Below are 16466 nucleotides of genomic sequence, written 5' to 3' on the forward strand. Positions count from 1 at the left end.
TCAAAAAAAAAAAAAAAAAAAGTTTGTATGTGAAAATTAGATTTAAGTATTATTTAAAGTCTAATGAAACCATCTTTGCAAAGATTATGACAGTGAGCGAAATGTAACATGGCTGACTCCATCTTGCTTCTAGTGTCACAGGCTGGCTATCTTCCCATTCCTGGGCCCAGGCCAAGCTAACCATGGGAGAAATTTAGTTTATAGTTTAACTTTCATACAAGGATGATAACAGTCCTTCCCTAAAACCGATCCCTCCTCGTTCAGAGCCTGAGATCACCTTTGCAAGACTAACGAAAGGCCAGATTAGGATTATGGGAAGGGCCTGAACTCTGCTAAAATATGCACATAGTTTCTATAATCCCTCACTGCTCAGAAGTCATGTGGCCAGAGGGCACAAGGTATGTGACTTCCCTAATTGCTCCTATAGGTAACATTATTATTGTAGAACCTCAGATTGTTTTTTTTTGAGATGTTTTTTCAGACTGAGCCCTCTAGAACTCAGGCCCCTCACCCAGAGGTACAGAAGGACCAGCTCCCATATCCTTGGGATTATACCCCCAACCAATCAGCACAACCCATTCCCTAGTCACCTAGGAATAGTCACCACCAAACTATCCTTGAAAAACTCTAATCTCCAAGTCTTCAGGGTAACTGATTTGAGTAATAACTTCGTCTCCTGCATGACCAGCCTTGAGTTAATAAAACCTTCTCAACCGCAAAGGGTAATCTCAGTGAATTGGTTCTGTCTGTGCAGTGACAGGAAGAAGCTGTCAGGTGATTATACTATGAACAATGTAAACCTACGCAATGAGTATCTCTAGTATCCAGATTACAGCCTCTAATACCACTGCCTCCACCCCACCCCCAAAAGAAGTCAGGAATCTCTGGAGGAATGTCCGATTCCAGTTTTGAGGCAAGAAATGCACAGAATATGCCAGGGTCATCTTCTTGTGCCAGTTTTTACTAGCTACAGTCATACTTTTCTTTATCTTACTCTGCGCTATTATGCTTCATTTTATTGTACTTTGCAGACACTGCATTTTTTTTTTTTTTTAATAAAATTGAAGGTGTGCAGCAACACTGTGTTGAGCAAATCGACTGGCATTATTTTTCCAACAGCATGCGCTCATTTCATGTCTCTGTGTCACATTTTGGTAATTCTCACAATTTTTCAAGCATTTTCACTATTATTATATCTGTTAGGTGATCTGTGATCAGTAATTTCTCACGTTACTATCATTGTTTTGGCGGCACCACTAACTGTGACCATACAGGATGGTAAACTTGACAAATGTGTGTGTTCTGACTACCCCACTCTTTCCCCGTTTCTCTATTTCTCTTTGGGCCTCCCTACTCCCTGAGACATCACAATACTGAAATTAGGCCAATTAATAACTCTGGAATGGCCTCTAAATATTCAAGGACAAGGAAGAGTCAACATGTCTCTCACTTTAAATCAAAACCTAGAAATGACTAAGTTTAAAAAGGAAGGCATGTGGAAAGCTGGGATAAGCCAGAAGGTAGGTCTCTTCTACCAGTTAAAGTGCTACTCCAGTGAATACATGAATAATGATCAAAATCGCCTTGCTACTGAAATGAAAACGTTTTAGTGGCCAGAAAGAAGATCAAACCAGCCACAACATTCCCTTAAGCCAAAGTCTAATCCAGAACAAGGCCTTAACTCTTCAATGTTGCGAGAGATGAGGAAGCTGCAGAAGAAAAGTTAGAGGATACAGGATGCAGGTTCGTGAGGTTTAAGGAAAGAACACAACACAGTATAAAATGCTAGGTGAAGTAGCAAGTGCTGATGGAGAAGCTGCAGCAACTTATCCAGAAGACCTAGCTAAGGTCACTAATGAAGGTAGCTATTCTAAACAACAGGTTGTCAATGTTGATGTAAATTGGAAGAGGGTGACATCTAGAACTTTCATAGCTAGAGAGAAGAAGTCAATGCCTGGCTTCAAGGCCTCAAAGGACTTTGAAGGACTCTCTTGTTAGGGGCTAAGGCATCTGGTGACTTCAGATGGAAGCCAATGCTCATTTACCATTTTGAAAATCTTAGGGCCCTTAAGAGTTATGCTACATCTACTCTGTGTTCTATAAATGAAACAACAAAGCCTGGATGACAGCACATCTATTTAAAGCATGATTTACTGAATATTCTAAGCCTACTGCTCAGAAAAAAGATTTCTTTGAAAATATTCCTACTCATTGACAATGCACCTAATCATCAACATAACTAGTCATCCAATAGCTCTGATGGAGATACATAAGGACATTAATGTTATTTTCATGCCTGCTAACAACAACATTCATTCTGCAGTTCATGGATCAAGGAGTAATTTTGACTTTTTTTGAGACAGGGTTTCACTCTGCTGCCCACATTGGAGGCGCAATCTCAGCTCACTGAAACCTCCACCTCTCAATTGATCCTCCCACCTCAGCCTCCTGAGTAGCTGGGATTACAGGAACATGCCCCCATGCCCAGCTAATTTTTTTTTTTTTTGGAGAAATGGGAATTCACCATGTTGCCCAGGCTGGTCTCCAACTCCTGGCCTCAAGCAATCTGCCCATTTTGACCTCCCAAACTGCTCAGATTATAGGCATAAGCCATCATGCTAAGCTGACTTTCAAGTTTTATTATTTCAGAAATACATTTTGCAAGACTGTAGCTCCCCAAGAAAAAGTAATTCCTCAGATAGATCTAGGTAAAGTAAACTGAAAACCTTTTGGAAAGGATTACCATCCTAGATGCCATTAGGAACATTAGTGATTCATTGGGAAGAGGTAAAAATATCAACACTTAGAAGAGTTTGAAAGAAGTTGACTCCAATTATCGTGGATGACTTTGAGGGGTTTGACTTCACTGGAGTAAGTAACCACAGAGGGGCACGGTGGCTCACGCCTGTAATCCCAGCACTTTGGAAAGCCAAGGCGGATGGATCACCTGAGGTCAGGATTTCGAGACCAACCTGGCCAACATGGTGAAACACTGTCTCTACTAAAAATACAAACATTAGCTGGGTGTAGTAGCAGGCGCCTGTAACCCTAGCTACTCGGGAGACTGAGGCAGGAGAATTGCTTGAACCCGGGAGGCGGAGGTTGCCGTGAGCCAAGATCACACCATTGCATTCCAGCCTGGGTGACAACGCCGAAACTCCATCCCCCACTCACCCCTACCCCAAAAAAGAAAGTAACTGCAGATGCGGTGAAAAAATCATGAGAAGGAAAATTAGAAGTAGAGCCTGAAGATGTGACTGAGTTGCTTCAATCTTATAATAAAAGCTAAACAGCTCTTGTGGATGAGCAAAAAGTGATTTCTTGAGTTGGAACCTATTTCTGGTGAAGATACATTGTTGAAAGTACAACAAAGGATTTAGAATATTATATCAACTTAGTTGAAAAAGCAGCAGTGGCATTTGATAGCACTGACTCCAATTCTGAAAGAACATCTACTATGGACAAATGCTATTAAACAGCATCAAAAGCTACAAAGAAATATTTCATGAGTATTTGCTCCATCAATACAGCAAACTTCATTGTTGTCTTATTTTACAAAATTATCACAGCTACCTCTACCTTCAATAACCACTACCCTAATCAGTCAGCAGCTGTCAATATACAGGCAATTCCCTTTTCCAGCAGAAATAGCATGACTTGCTGAAGGCTCAGATGATCATTAGCAATTTTTGGCAAGGTGTACATTGGTTAGCAATGTATAAGGTGTACACTGTTTTCTTAGATATAATACTATTGCATTTAGTAGATTATAGTATAAGCATAACTTTTATATATACTGAAAAGTCAAAAAATTTGTGTGACTCACTTTATTGCAATATTCACTTTATTGCAGTAGCCCAATCCAAACTTGCAGTATCTCTGAGGTATGTTTGTATACAGAAGAAAAATCCACCCTCTTGAATGTTTACTAAAACAGTGAAATTGTAAATACAACATAGCTATTATCTATAAACAACCATGTCTATAAACAGCAAGCTATGAATTTCATTTTTTTCCATAATTCCCTATAAGAAGAATCACTTGAACCTGGGAGGCAGAGGTTGTAGTAAGCTGAGACAGCCATTGCACCCCAGCATGGGCAACAAGAGCAAAAACGAAAGAAATAATCAGTAAGATGTGACCAATTTTATAGTGTTTAACCATGAAAAAGGGTTGGCACTCACAAAGTGTACTTACAATTACAGATTCAACTCTCTGGTTCTACAAGAATTCATAAAAAGTAAAACACTCTCATTTTTGGACAATAATTTAATGTAATAATTTTCCCTAAAAGAATGGAAACAGCTTTGTTTGCTCAAAGTATTGATGATAAAAAATACAATTACCTTAAGTATTTGTCTAGTATATATCAGAATAGCTAATGGCTATTTATCACATATGCAGTATTTATATAGTACTCTATGATGATAATAGGCTTTACACTTCACAACATGGAATCACATTACAGAAACCTCAGAGTCATGCATACTCACCTCTGCTGTCATTCTAGCAAATAAGTCAGGAGGAATATTCCCACAGAGAACATTTTTCCTTAAATTTGGATTCTTTGCATCTTTAAGATTTGATATCCTACTTCGTACTCTATTTTTGTATTTCATGTCTGTATTCCTTATTTCTTGATATATAGGTACGAAGCCATTAAGGAAAAAAGGTAAAATTATAAAAAATAAGATCACTTCCTGCCCTCATTCTGCCAAAGTAAGAATTCCTGAAATTTCTAAGCAGTTCACAACAACTGTTTCCAATTTAGACTATGTTAAAAACAAGGTACTACATCTAATTCCTTGAACTGAAATGGGCAAATAATAGCAATATTACTTTTCCACTATAAACTAGTTGTGTTTTTTGGGTGAGGCAGGGAGGGGAAGAGACTCTTGCTCTGTCACCTAGGCTGGAGTGCAGCAGCGCAGTCTCAGCTCACTGCAACCTCCACCTCCTGGATTCAAGCAATTCTCCTGCCTCAGCCTGGGATTACAGGTGTGCCACCATGCCTGGCTAATTTTTGTATTTTTAGTAAAGACAGGTTTTTACCATGTTGGCCAGGCTGGTCTCCAACTCCTAACCTCAGTGACTCGCCCGTCTTGGCCTCCCAAAGTGCTGGGATTACAGACACGAGCCACTACGCCCAGACTAGTCATGTTTTATTTCCTAAAGGTTTAGTGCCAGCACCATGCAAGTCAACAGCATTTCAAAAAGTAACTCAAGTACTCAACGTTAGAAAGCATGTGTTTTAAAAGGAGCTTGAACTTTTTCAAACTTTACTTGCTCAAATCTGAATTCTACTAAGGAACCTGAAAGTCTTTCTGGTCACGCAGTTCCCGTAGGGTCTCTGAGAAGAGACTGTTCAGCATGGTTGTAGGGATTCATCTCCTCCCCTAGCTCAGCAGGAGCTACCTAGCAGGCTCTTTTCATCTGCAGAAGAGGCCACTGCCAAAGCTGAACCCTGGAACAGCTCCCTTCCTAACAATCAGGAATTTCCTCAACCAGGACAGTCCCACGTTACACAGCTGCCTAGATGTTCCGGGCCCCTACCCACACACAGTCCCCCTCTCCTGGAGCCCTTTCCCAGTGCTCAGTATGAACACGCTTCCTCTGGGATAATGAGCTCAAGTGACTGTGTGAACTGAGGTCCTGAGAAGTCTTCACATTTACATGTGTGTGTGCTTTCCATGCCCTTCTGCACAACTTAAATTCAGACATTACATTCTCTATATACAAGGCAGAAAAAATTTAAATACCATCAATACTGTACTTTACTTTTAAATAACAAAAAGAAAAAACAAGACAAATAAAATGGTAAACATGTTCCACTCCTTTCCAAGAAAACAAAACATTCAAGATAGAAACTGAAGAATAAGACTGAATTCTATACCAGCAGGAAAAGTTGTAATTAAGCTAGGAAATTACTTAAAACAATTACGAGTATATACAAAAAGGATATCTTCTTCAATTTGAGATCCTAATTCTTCCTCATCAGCTCCAATTGCAATGTAGTCATCTAAAAACAGGCATAAAGAATTGTCAAGTTATTATAACAGATTAAAAGAAAATTCTAATACCAGGTAATTAAATTGCATTTCTGTTTCTTCAACCCCATTTGCCTGACATAAAGAAGCCAGTCAGTTTAGCTTCATTAGAATCTGGTCTCTTCTAAACCATGTCCTGTGCTGTAAAAGAAAAAAAAAAAGAAAGAAAGAAAGAAAAAAAAAGAATCTGGTCTCTTCACTGTCCACTAGACTTCCTTTTCTGGGATTCACCTGATACCCACAGTGCTCCTGCACTGATGACTTCTGATCCCTCAGGCACGGGAAGTAACTGATCTAGCAGGCAACTCCTCTTTCATAACTCCATAAATTCTGGCTGCTCCAGTAGAGGGTAGAGAAAGTTACAGAAAGACCTGTCTTGTCTCCTGCTACTCAGGCTTCAATGCAAAGAAACCATCCATTTAATCTGCCAATCACACATACACACTCCTATACAAATATTCAAAAGGACAGAAGGAAATAAACTAGGAGAATATATATACATACATATTCTATACATATACATACATATATATGTATATGTGTGTGTATGTATATATGTGTGTGTGTGTGTGTGTGTGTGTGTGTGTGTGTATTTGAGGGGAGAGAGAGACAGTAAGGAAATCAAAGTAGAAAGGGCAGAGTAAGGAAAAAAAAAAAAAAAAAAAAAAAAAAAAAAAAAAAAAAAAAAAAAAAAAACAAAAAAAAAAAACAGGTCAAACTAGCTATGGTCCAGAATAAGAAAAAAGAAAAAGGATGAATTTGTATAAGATGACAAATATTCCTATATATAAAACTTTAAAGCCAAAACATTACTTGTTAAGACTGGATCCTTTCAAATCAAATTAAGCTCCCACAAATAAATCAAGCCCCCTCCCTTTTTAAAGTAGAAAATGGAATTATTAATACAAAACTATATGTCATACTATTTATTTAATAATTCAGTATTGTTAACTCTCAATATAAGATCAGGGTACATAGTTTGCTGATTAAATTGTGGGGAAACAAAAGATTTGTGAGAAAAAAGTGTACATTACTATGAAATCAGGGAAAACATCCATGTATTAGAGGGAATCTATTTCTTGCAATTACACTGTAACAAGCAAATGCCCCAGTATTCCTCCTCCTCTCCCACTTAACAGATCACTATCAGCAACAACTTCTCCCTGAGCAAAGCAGCACTGGGTGGCTATGCAGAGGGTGACACTCATCAAACAGCAATATGGCAGCGGTTGGTGGTGATGACCAAAGGGCTGAGAAATAAAACAACATGCACTGGACTTACCTCCTGTTCGAAGAGCTGCCGCAAGCATCTCCCTACACTTCAACCGCACAGAATCAGAAGTGCTGGGTGCCCGAGGAAAGGATGAAACGTAAGTATCTCGGGCATTTCTCTCATCCTTTCTGTTGCTTACATTGCCGCTGGAGGTACTGAAATACGCACACACAAACACCCCAAAAAGAAATCAAAAACAATCCTCTCAAAGTAACAATATTACCATCATGCAAACTTACTATCATAGGGCCTAAAAAAATGACACAGTATCTCAGTGGCCTTTATGTGAGGGAAAATACATTATCTGCATACAGATTAAACAGAAGTTAAAAATTTTACAATTTAGTAAAGAGACTAGGCTCATGTCTTTTTAAAAACCCAACTAAACATGTTATCTTGATTCTCCTTTTAAATATTAAGCAATTTTTTTCTTTTTCTGAGACAAGAGTCTTGCTCTGTCACCCAGGCTAGAGTGCAATGGCACAGGTCTTGGCTCACTACAACCTCCACCTCCCAGGTTCATGTGATAGATTTGCCTCAGCCTCCCGAGTAGCTGGAATTACAGGCACTCTCCACCACGCCTGGCTAATTTTTTTATTTTTAGTAGAGACGGGGTTTCACCATGTTGGCCAGGCTGGTCTCCAACTCCTGACCTCGTGATCTGCCTGCCATGACCTCCCAAAGTGCTAGGATTACAGGCATGAGTCACCACGCTTGGCCAATATTAAGCGATATTTTTAATAGAGAAAATACCCATTACAGTTCAGTACAATAAATGAAAAGTAATGATCTTGGTATGAGAAGAGGGATGAAGGGATGAGACAAGAGAAGGACAGCTTTCAACTAAAACTAGAGACAGCAAGCTCAGAGAGAGGGAGGGAGGAAGAGAAAGAAGGGGAGAGAGAGAGAGCGAGGGAGAGAGGAAGGGAGGGAGGGACGTGACAGAGAGAGAGAGAGAGAGAGAGAGAGAAAGAAAGAGAGAGAGAATGCTTGAAAAACCCTGTTTCACTGGGCATGGTGATTCATACCTGTAATCCCAGCACTTTGGGAGGCCGAGACCTGCAGATCAGTTAAGACCAGTGGAGTTTGAATTCAGCCCGGGCAAAATGGTGAAACCCCATCTCTACTAAAAATACAAAAATTAGCTGAGCGTGGTGGCATGCACCTATAATCCCAGCTACTTGGAAGGCTGAGCCAGGAGAATCACTTGAACCCAGGAGGCGGAGGTTTCAGTGAGCCAAGATTGCACCACTATACTCCAGCCTGGGTGACATAGTGAGACTCCAACTCAAAAAAGGAAAAAGGAAAACCTCGTTCCACTTAGACAGTGAGGTCCCCAGTGAGACAAATATCATGTGTACAGATGAGTCGTGAGGCTGCAAAATAGTGTGTTTCTCCCCAGAAACATCACCTCAATATGAACATTTGAGCAGTTTTATAATTTTCCAGTCAACCTAATCCTTTCAATTGCTTCTGAATAGCTTCTTATGTTGGATTATCTCTAAAATGGGTTCTTTCCAACATAATCTTCCTGGTTTCAATTAAGCTTTATTTCACTGAGGATAGCTGCCATAACCCTTTCCAAAGGTTGATTAAATCATCCACCATCCATAGATGGGACTTGCTGCAATACTGCAAGAACATATCCCCTTGCCTTCTCTCTAAAACATAACCACTGTTAGACTTCACAAACAGGTCACTGTGGGTAAGATCGTCATTAGTACCTTCTAAGTTTAGTCAGTTCCTTTTTAAAGCCTTCTCTGATTTCTCCCTGTATTCCCAAAATATTGATTCACACAGGTTTGTGTATGATGACTTTTCATACACTTTGTCTCTATCAGACTGAGTTTCTTAAGAGCAAAAACTAGGACTTTTCTTTGTATTTTCATTATGTGGCATAATGTCTGTCAGTGATAAATAAATGAGCAAACCAATGTTTAAAAACCCATTTCTTTTTCTTTTTTTTTAAGACTCCAGCCTGAGCAACTGAGCAAGACTCTTCACAGTGGTGAACAGAGCAAGAATGCTGTGCAGTGGTGCCATGATAGCTCATGCAGCTTTGAGCTCCTGGGCTCAAGCAATCCTCCTGCCTCAGCCTCCTGAGTAACTAGGACTACAGGTGCACGCCACCATGCCCAGCTAATTTTAAAAATATTTTTTGGCTAGGCAAGCTGGCTCATGCCTATAATCCCAGGAGTTCAAGAGCAGCCTGGACAACATAGAGTGACACAGGGTCTACAAAAAAAGTTTTAAAAATTAGCCAAGCATGGTGGTATGCACCTGTGGTCCTACCTACTTGGGAGGCTGAAGTGGGAGGCTCACTTGACTCTGACAGGTTGAGGTTGCAGTCAGAGAACCTTGACTATGCCACTGCACTCCAGCCTGGGTAAAAGAGCAAGGCTCTGCCTTGAAAAAAAAAAAAAAAAAAATTTGGGGTCTATGTTGTCCAGGCTGGTTTCGAACTCCTGACCTCAAGTGATAATCCTGCCTTGGCCTCCTAAAGTGCACAAGCCACCATGCCAGGCCCCAAAACCCACTTTTTTTTTTTTTTTGAGACAGAATCTCACTCTGTCACCCAGGCTGAAGTACAGGGCAACAATCATGGCTCACTGCAGCCTTGACCTCCCAAGCTCAGGTGATTCTCCTGCCTCAGCCTCTCAGCTGGGACCACAGGCATGTGCCATCACACCTAATTTTTATTATTATTATTTGTAGAGACAGGGTCTCCCTATGTTGTCTGGGCTGGTCTCAAACTCCTAGGCTCAAGTGATCTCCCCACCTTGGCCTCCAAAAAGTGCTGAGATTATAGGTGTGAGCCACCACACCCAGCCAAACACCCACTTTTTAAACACTTTGATTAAATGCTTTTGCTTCTCTGTGTCTGCAGCCAAACGCTTCACAGGAACCAAGGGAAACTGCCCAAATGAACTGAGGGAAACTTTTCCTCACTAGTTTCACTATTGTTGGTCCCACTTCCTACATTCTGATCCCTACTTTAAGCATTTAAACACATTACTTTCTCCTTAAACTCCTGCACCCAAAATATAAAATGCTGCTTAGCTGCAAGCAACTTAGATTTAACCTTGTATCTTTCTCTACATGACTCCTCAGATCCATTTCTCCAATCCTCTTTTCTGTGTGTGTGTGCATGTATGTGTGGTGTGGCGTGGTGTGGTGTGTGTAAATAGATACCAACTAGTTACTTTAACAGACTTCATACATAGTAATTTGCTTTTGCAGACAGGCTCTAGACCTAAATGTCAAGCATGTAAAATTGATAAAAGACAACGAGAGGCTGGGTGCAGTGGCTCATGCTGGTAATCCCAGCACAATAAGAGGCCAAGGTGGGCAGATCACTTGAGGTCAAGAGTTTGAGACCAGCCTGGGCAACATGACGAAACCCCATCTCTACTAAAAGTACAAAAATTAGCTGGGTGTGGTGATGCACACCTCTAATCCTAGCTACTCAGGAGGCTGAGACAGGAGAATCACCTGAGCCTGGGAGGCAGAGGTTGCAGTGAGCCAAGACTGCACCACTGCACTGTAGCCTGGGCGACAGAGCGAGACTCCATCTCAAAAAAAAATAAAAACAAAGACAGCGAGAGACTGAGGAACTATTCCAGATTTAAGGAAACTAAACAGATATGACAGGTTAGGAAAAAAATGCATAAATTTTATTAACAATTGTTGTTTAATCTCACCTTTGACTTACCTCTTTTAATATAGTAATACAGTTAATATATGTTTAATACATATATTTAATATAGTTAACACAAATACAAACAATAACAGTGTATGAGATATTAACATTAACATGAGGAGTACATCATCAACTTTGGGAAAATACTGAGAAACAAAGTTAAAATCGGTAGTAGCCTTAATGCCCTAAATACCTCAACACGATCTGGGCTCAGTGGCTTACACCTATAATCCCAGCACTTTAGGAGGCTGAGGCAAGTGGATCACCTGTGGTTGGGAGTTCAAGACCAGTCTGGCCAACATGGTGAAACCCTGTCTCTACTAAAAATACAAAAATTAGTCACATATGGTGGCATGCACCTGTAATCCCAGCTACTCAGGAGGCTGTGGCAGGAGAATCATTTGAACTTGGAAGGTGGAGGTTGCAATGAGCCAAGATCATACCACTGCCCTCCAGCCTGGGCGACACAGTAAGACTCCGTCTCAAAAATGAAAAATAAACAAAAAAAAGGTAGGCCAGGCACAGTGGCTCACGCCTATAATTCAAGCACTTTGGGACACTGAGAAGGCCTGATCCCCTGAGGTCAGGAGTTCAAGATCAGCCTGGCCAACATGGCAAAACCCCATCTTCACTAGAAACACAAAAATTAGCCAGGCATGGTGGGCACCTGTCATCCCAGCTACTTGGAAGGCTGACGGAGAAGTGCTTGAACCCAGGAGGTGGAGGTTATAGTAAGCCAAGATCGTGCCACTGCACTCCAGACTGGGCCAGCCTGTAGATACCTCTACATCTCTAAGTGGTTTACACAGCAGCCAAAAGTTCAGGGACAGAACAGAGTTTGGAAGTTGCTGCTCTAAAACATGGGTTCTATAACTTGAGTGCACTGAATCACCTGAAAAGCTTATTAAAAAACAGATTTCTGGGTCCCTCCACACCAGAATTCCTGATTCAGTAGTTATAGGACAAGGCCTGAGAATCTGTATTTCTAACAAGTTGTCCGGGTCCCTCCTCTACCAGGGACCACACTTTTGAGAACCATTGCTTTAAATCAATGTTGACTGTTAACCTACCAGATTCCCAAGAACAGAGGAACAATTTGTATTTAACAACTATGTGTACCCTATTATGGCAACATGTTCAATACTGCATAGCTCATAATATGTAATAAAAAAAATAAATGCAAAGGCTTCACAGGAGGTGAGGGACAATCTGAACTCTTCATTTAAGTTCTTATGACAAACTACTTTTTTTTTTTCCTTCAAAGCCGGGTCTCACTCCATTGCTCAGGTTGGAATGCAGTGGTGTGATCTTGGCTCATTGCAACCTCTGCCTCCCGGGTCCAAGCAATTCTCCTATCTCAGCCTCCTGAGTAGCTGAGACTACAAACCACCATGCCTGGCTTTTTTTAGAGAAAGGGTTTCACCAGGCTGGTCTCAAACCCCTAACCTCAAGTGATCCGCCCACCTCAGCTTCCCAAAATGCTAGGATTACAGGCGTGAACCACCGCCTGGACACAAATCATTAAATTTGAAAGGAATTAAAAAAGCATGTAAAGGAGAATGAGAGATCAAGAGCCAAAATAAATCTAAAAACGAAATGTGGTAAACGGAGGAAGTAACCATTTGAATACCTAATCACTACCTCCATTATCAATTCTCAGTGCCTAACCCAGTAATTCCATTCAATTAAACTTGTTGAGTACAATATAAATAACTTATTTATTCAGTGTCTTCTACCTCTCAAATTTTCAAGAAATCTGAAAAAAAAAAAAACCAGAAAAAAAAACGTAGAATACTTGGCTACATATATTTACTACTTCCATTTGATGAGAAAACAAAAAAAGGAGTGTAAATAGGGGAACGTAAGATTATGGGGGAATTGATGGAGGAGGTAAAACTATGACTTGCAATAAAAATATATGTCTATACTGTGAAGTACCTTTCTTCTCTTGCTTCGGGGCTGTTCTGCGATGTAATTGCAGGTTCTTTTTTCTTTTCATCAAGGTCTTTTTCAGTTGATGGACCATCTGAAAATTATGAAATCTCTTAAGTTGCTAGCTTTTGTAAAATAAAAACAATTAAAATACTGTATGTTAGCAGGCTGTTTGCACAACAACATGAACAAAAATCTTAATTTTCCCACAAGCAGATGAAGTTTGTGTAAGCTATTAGCATATGTACTATTTTTCACAATGCAAGTTCAGTCAACACTCCCAAATAAATTTCCTCATTTGGTGGGAACTACAAATTCATATGCCAGGGGACCCTAAAGGGTAGAAAATATACGGAATGAAGAGATAGGAAGAATATGAAAATATCTGCAGTTACTTTAAAAATAAAAGCACAGGCCGGTACACTGGCTCACACCTGTACTGGCCTGTGCTTTGGGAGGCTGAGGCAGGTGGATCACTTGGGCTCATGAGTTTGAGACCAGCCTGGGCAACATGACAAAATGCTGTCTCTACAAAAAATACAAAAATTAGCCAGGTGTGGTGGTGCACACCTGTAGTCCCAGCTATTCAGGAGGCTGAGGTGGGAGAATGGCTTTTGCCCAGGAGGGGGAAGTTTCAGTGAGCCAAGATTGTGCCACTGCACGCCAGCCTGGGCGATGGAGCCAGACCCTGTCTCAAAATAAAGTAAAATAAAATAAAAATAAAAGCATAAAGCATATACAGCAATATTGTTTTAATACTTTTTCATAAAGTTAGAAAATTTAAGGTGGTATCCAAAATATAAATAAATATTTCTGGGAGGGCAAACAAAAAACACTTTCATAGAAAATACCTCAGGATAGTAAGACCTACCGAGCACCTTCTCTATCTTAAATGATCTCTAAAGTAATACAGAGTGCGCAAGCTTTAAGACTTAAAGAGGTAAGCAATTAGGCATTATGCAAAAATACACATAAAATAGGTTGAGTCAATGAAATAGTTTTCCATTTGAATCTCTGGCAGTGAGGCGCAAGCATCTTTATTTTTTGAAGTTCCTTAGACAACTTGAATATATAGTTATCTGGATGAGAATCACTGATAAGAGAATGGTTCAAATCACAACTATAGAACTCATCTTGTAAAGTTGAAGTTTGTCAAACCTAAAATACAATTCAAGCCCTCTGATAAAACATGTACATACACTTTTGTTTTCACATAATTTTACTGTCCTTGTTCTTCTCAGTAATTTACCTTGAAGGCCTCAAATCCCAAAGATGCTATAGCACTGTAACACTGAAAACAAAGATTAATAATGACACATGGCAAGGACTAGAAATGGTCCATAAGTGATAGGGTGGAATGCATTTAAAAGGGAAAACTGCTAGAACAACGAAATATGATCAGCAAGGATCCAATGCTGCCAAAGGGGCAGTAGAACTGCTCTTACACATTGCTCTGGCACAATAAATTAGTGCAATCCTTTTGGAAAGCAGAGCAGTAAGAGGCACGAACAGCCTTAAAAGCGTCCCTACTAGCCGATATGGTGCTGTGGGCAACGCGGCCCAGGCAGCAGGGAAAGAAGTACTCCAGCTCTGGACTCCAACTGCCTGCAGTCAAGTCCCAGCCGGCTATTCACCACCGACTCAACTGTGCGCAAGGCACTGAAGCGCTCAGTGCCTCAGACTCTTCATCATAAAATGGGGATTATAACAGCATCTACTGCATTGGATTGCTTTTGAGGATTAAATGCACTGATACAGGTCAGTGCTTGGCATATCTTAAGTATTCAAAAATGTGCTACCTGGTAGCAGTAGTAGTTAATGTGGAAATCTAGCTAACAATGTGAAGAAAAAGCTTTAGGCAGAAAGATGTCCATCAAGACATTAGTTACAACAGCCATTAAGTAAAAAACAATAATAAATCTAACAACAGGCAAGTGACCAACTAAAATATGGTATAGTCACCTGAATAAATTATTCTGAAACCAATAAAAATGAGTTATGATGGAAAAGCAAAATATTTTCATTAAAAAAGTAAGGTAAATAAGTACACATACAGCATAAGTAAATTTATAGTAGGGACAAAATTTATGCAAACTAAATTTAATAGTAATGGATTATAATCCATTGTACAGAAAAATAATCTGCGAGTCTACGCTAACAGATAAATAGCTAAGGGGTAAAAAGAAGGTTGCTCTTATAACAGAATGATGATTTTATAAATATTGAAGCAGAGAAGTCAGAAAAATCACAATTTTGCAATGACCACTCTACCACTACAAAGATTAGTGTGAGCAAAAATCGATGGATCCTAAATTGGGGGGGGGGGGGGAGGGTCTGTAAGGGTAAAAAAAGGTTCAGGGGATTTTTTTTTTAATTTTTTAAAACTTTTTTTTTTTTTTTTTGAGACTGAGTCTCTCTCTATTGTCAGGCTGGAGTGCAGTGGCACATTCTCGGCTCACTGCAACCTCTGCCTCCCAGGTTCAAGCAATTCTCCTGCCTCAGCCTCCCAAGTAACTGGGATTACAGGCACACGCCACCACACCCAGCTAATTTTTGTATTTTTAGTAGAGATGGGGTTTCACCATGTTGGCCAGGATGGTCTTGATCTCTTGACCTCGTGATCCGCCTGCCTTGGCCTCCCAAAGTGCTGGGATTACATATGTGAGCCACCATGCCCGGCCAGTTTCAGGATCTTAAAAGTGTCTCCCACAGAATGGCTATTAGCTACAAGAGAAAAAACAATACACTATACAGTGTAGCTTTGACTGGATTCTCAAAATTATCATCAATGACTCTGGATATGATACCTTGAGAAGGATGTAACATGCTTACATAGTATTCCAACTTCGGATGTACAACACGATCTAATCACAAGGAAAAAAAAGCAGGTACATCTCAATTACAGAATATGCTATTAAAAACAAAGGAGGGGCCAAACATGATGGCTCACACCTGTAATCCTAACACTCTGGGAGGCCGAGGCAGGCGGATTGCTTGAGCCAGAGTCCGAGACCAGCCTGGAAAACATAATGAGACCTCGTCTCAAATAAATAAATAAATAAATAACGAAGGAGGGCAGTGGTGGAGGTCTGCAGTTCCAGCTACTCAGGAGTCTGAAGTGGAGGAATGCTTGAACCCAGGAGTTAGAGGATTAACCTAGGCAACATAGCAAGACCCCAATCTCTACACAAAACAAAAAAAGTGGTGGGGAAGGTGGTGGATAGAGAAATAAACTTGCTTCAAGGATCCAACTTAAAAATGTGGAGAAGGGCCGGGCGCGGTGGCTCAAGCCTGTAATCCTAGCACTTTGGGAGGCCGAGGCGGGTGGATCACGAGGTCAAGAGATCGAGACCATCCTGGTCAACATAGTGAAACCCCGTCTCTACTACAAATACAAAAATTCAGCTGGGCATGGTGGCGTGTGCCTGTAATCCCAGCTACTCAGGAGGCTGAGGCAGGAGAATTGCCTGAACCCAGGAGGCGGAGGTTGCGGTGAGCCGAAATCGCGCCATTG

General features: G+C 40.5%; 1 protein-coding gene across 1 annotated transcript in view; it reads right to left on the bottom strand.

The window, feature by feature from the left end:
• The window catches only part of TCEA1 (transcription elongation factor A1), a 52119-nt gene that overhangs the window by 10474 nt on the left and 25179 nt on the right, over window positions 1–16466 (bottom strand). Inside the window, 5 exon segments of the mRNA XM_017531787.2 lie at window positions 1290–1350; window positions 4444–4648; window positions 5963–6019; window positions 7330–7475; window positions 12959–13046. Coding sequence (XP_017387276.1) covers window positions 1290–1350; window positions 4444–4648; window positions 5963–6019; window positions 7330–7475; window positions 12959–13046 — 557 coding nt within the window.

This window comes from Cebus imitator, unplaced genomic scaffold, assembly GCF_001604975.1.
Source record: "Cebus imitator isolate Cc_AM_T3 unplaced genomic scaffold, Cebus_imitator-1.0 Scaffold73, whole genome shotgun sequence".
In the NCBI taxonomy this organism is placed as follows: Eukaryota; Metazoa; Chordata; class Mammalia; order Primates; family Cebidae; genus Cebus; species Cebus imitator.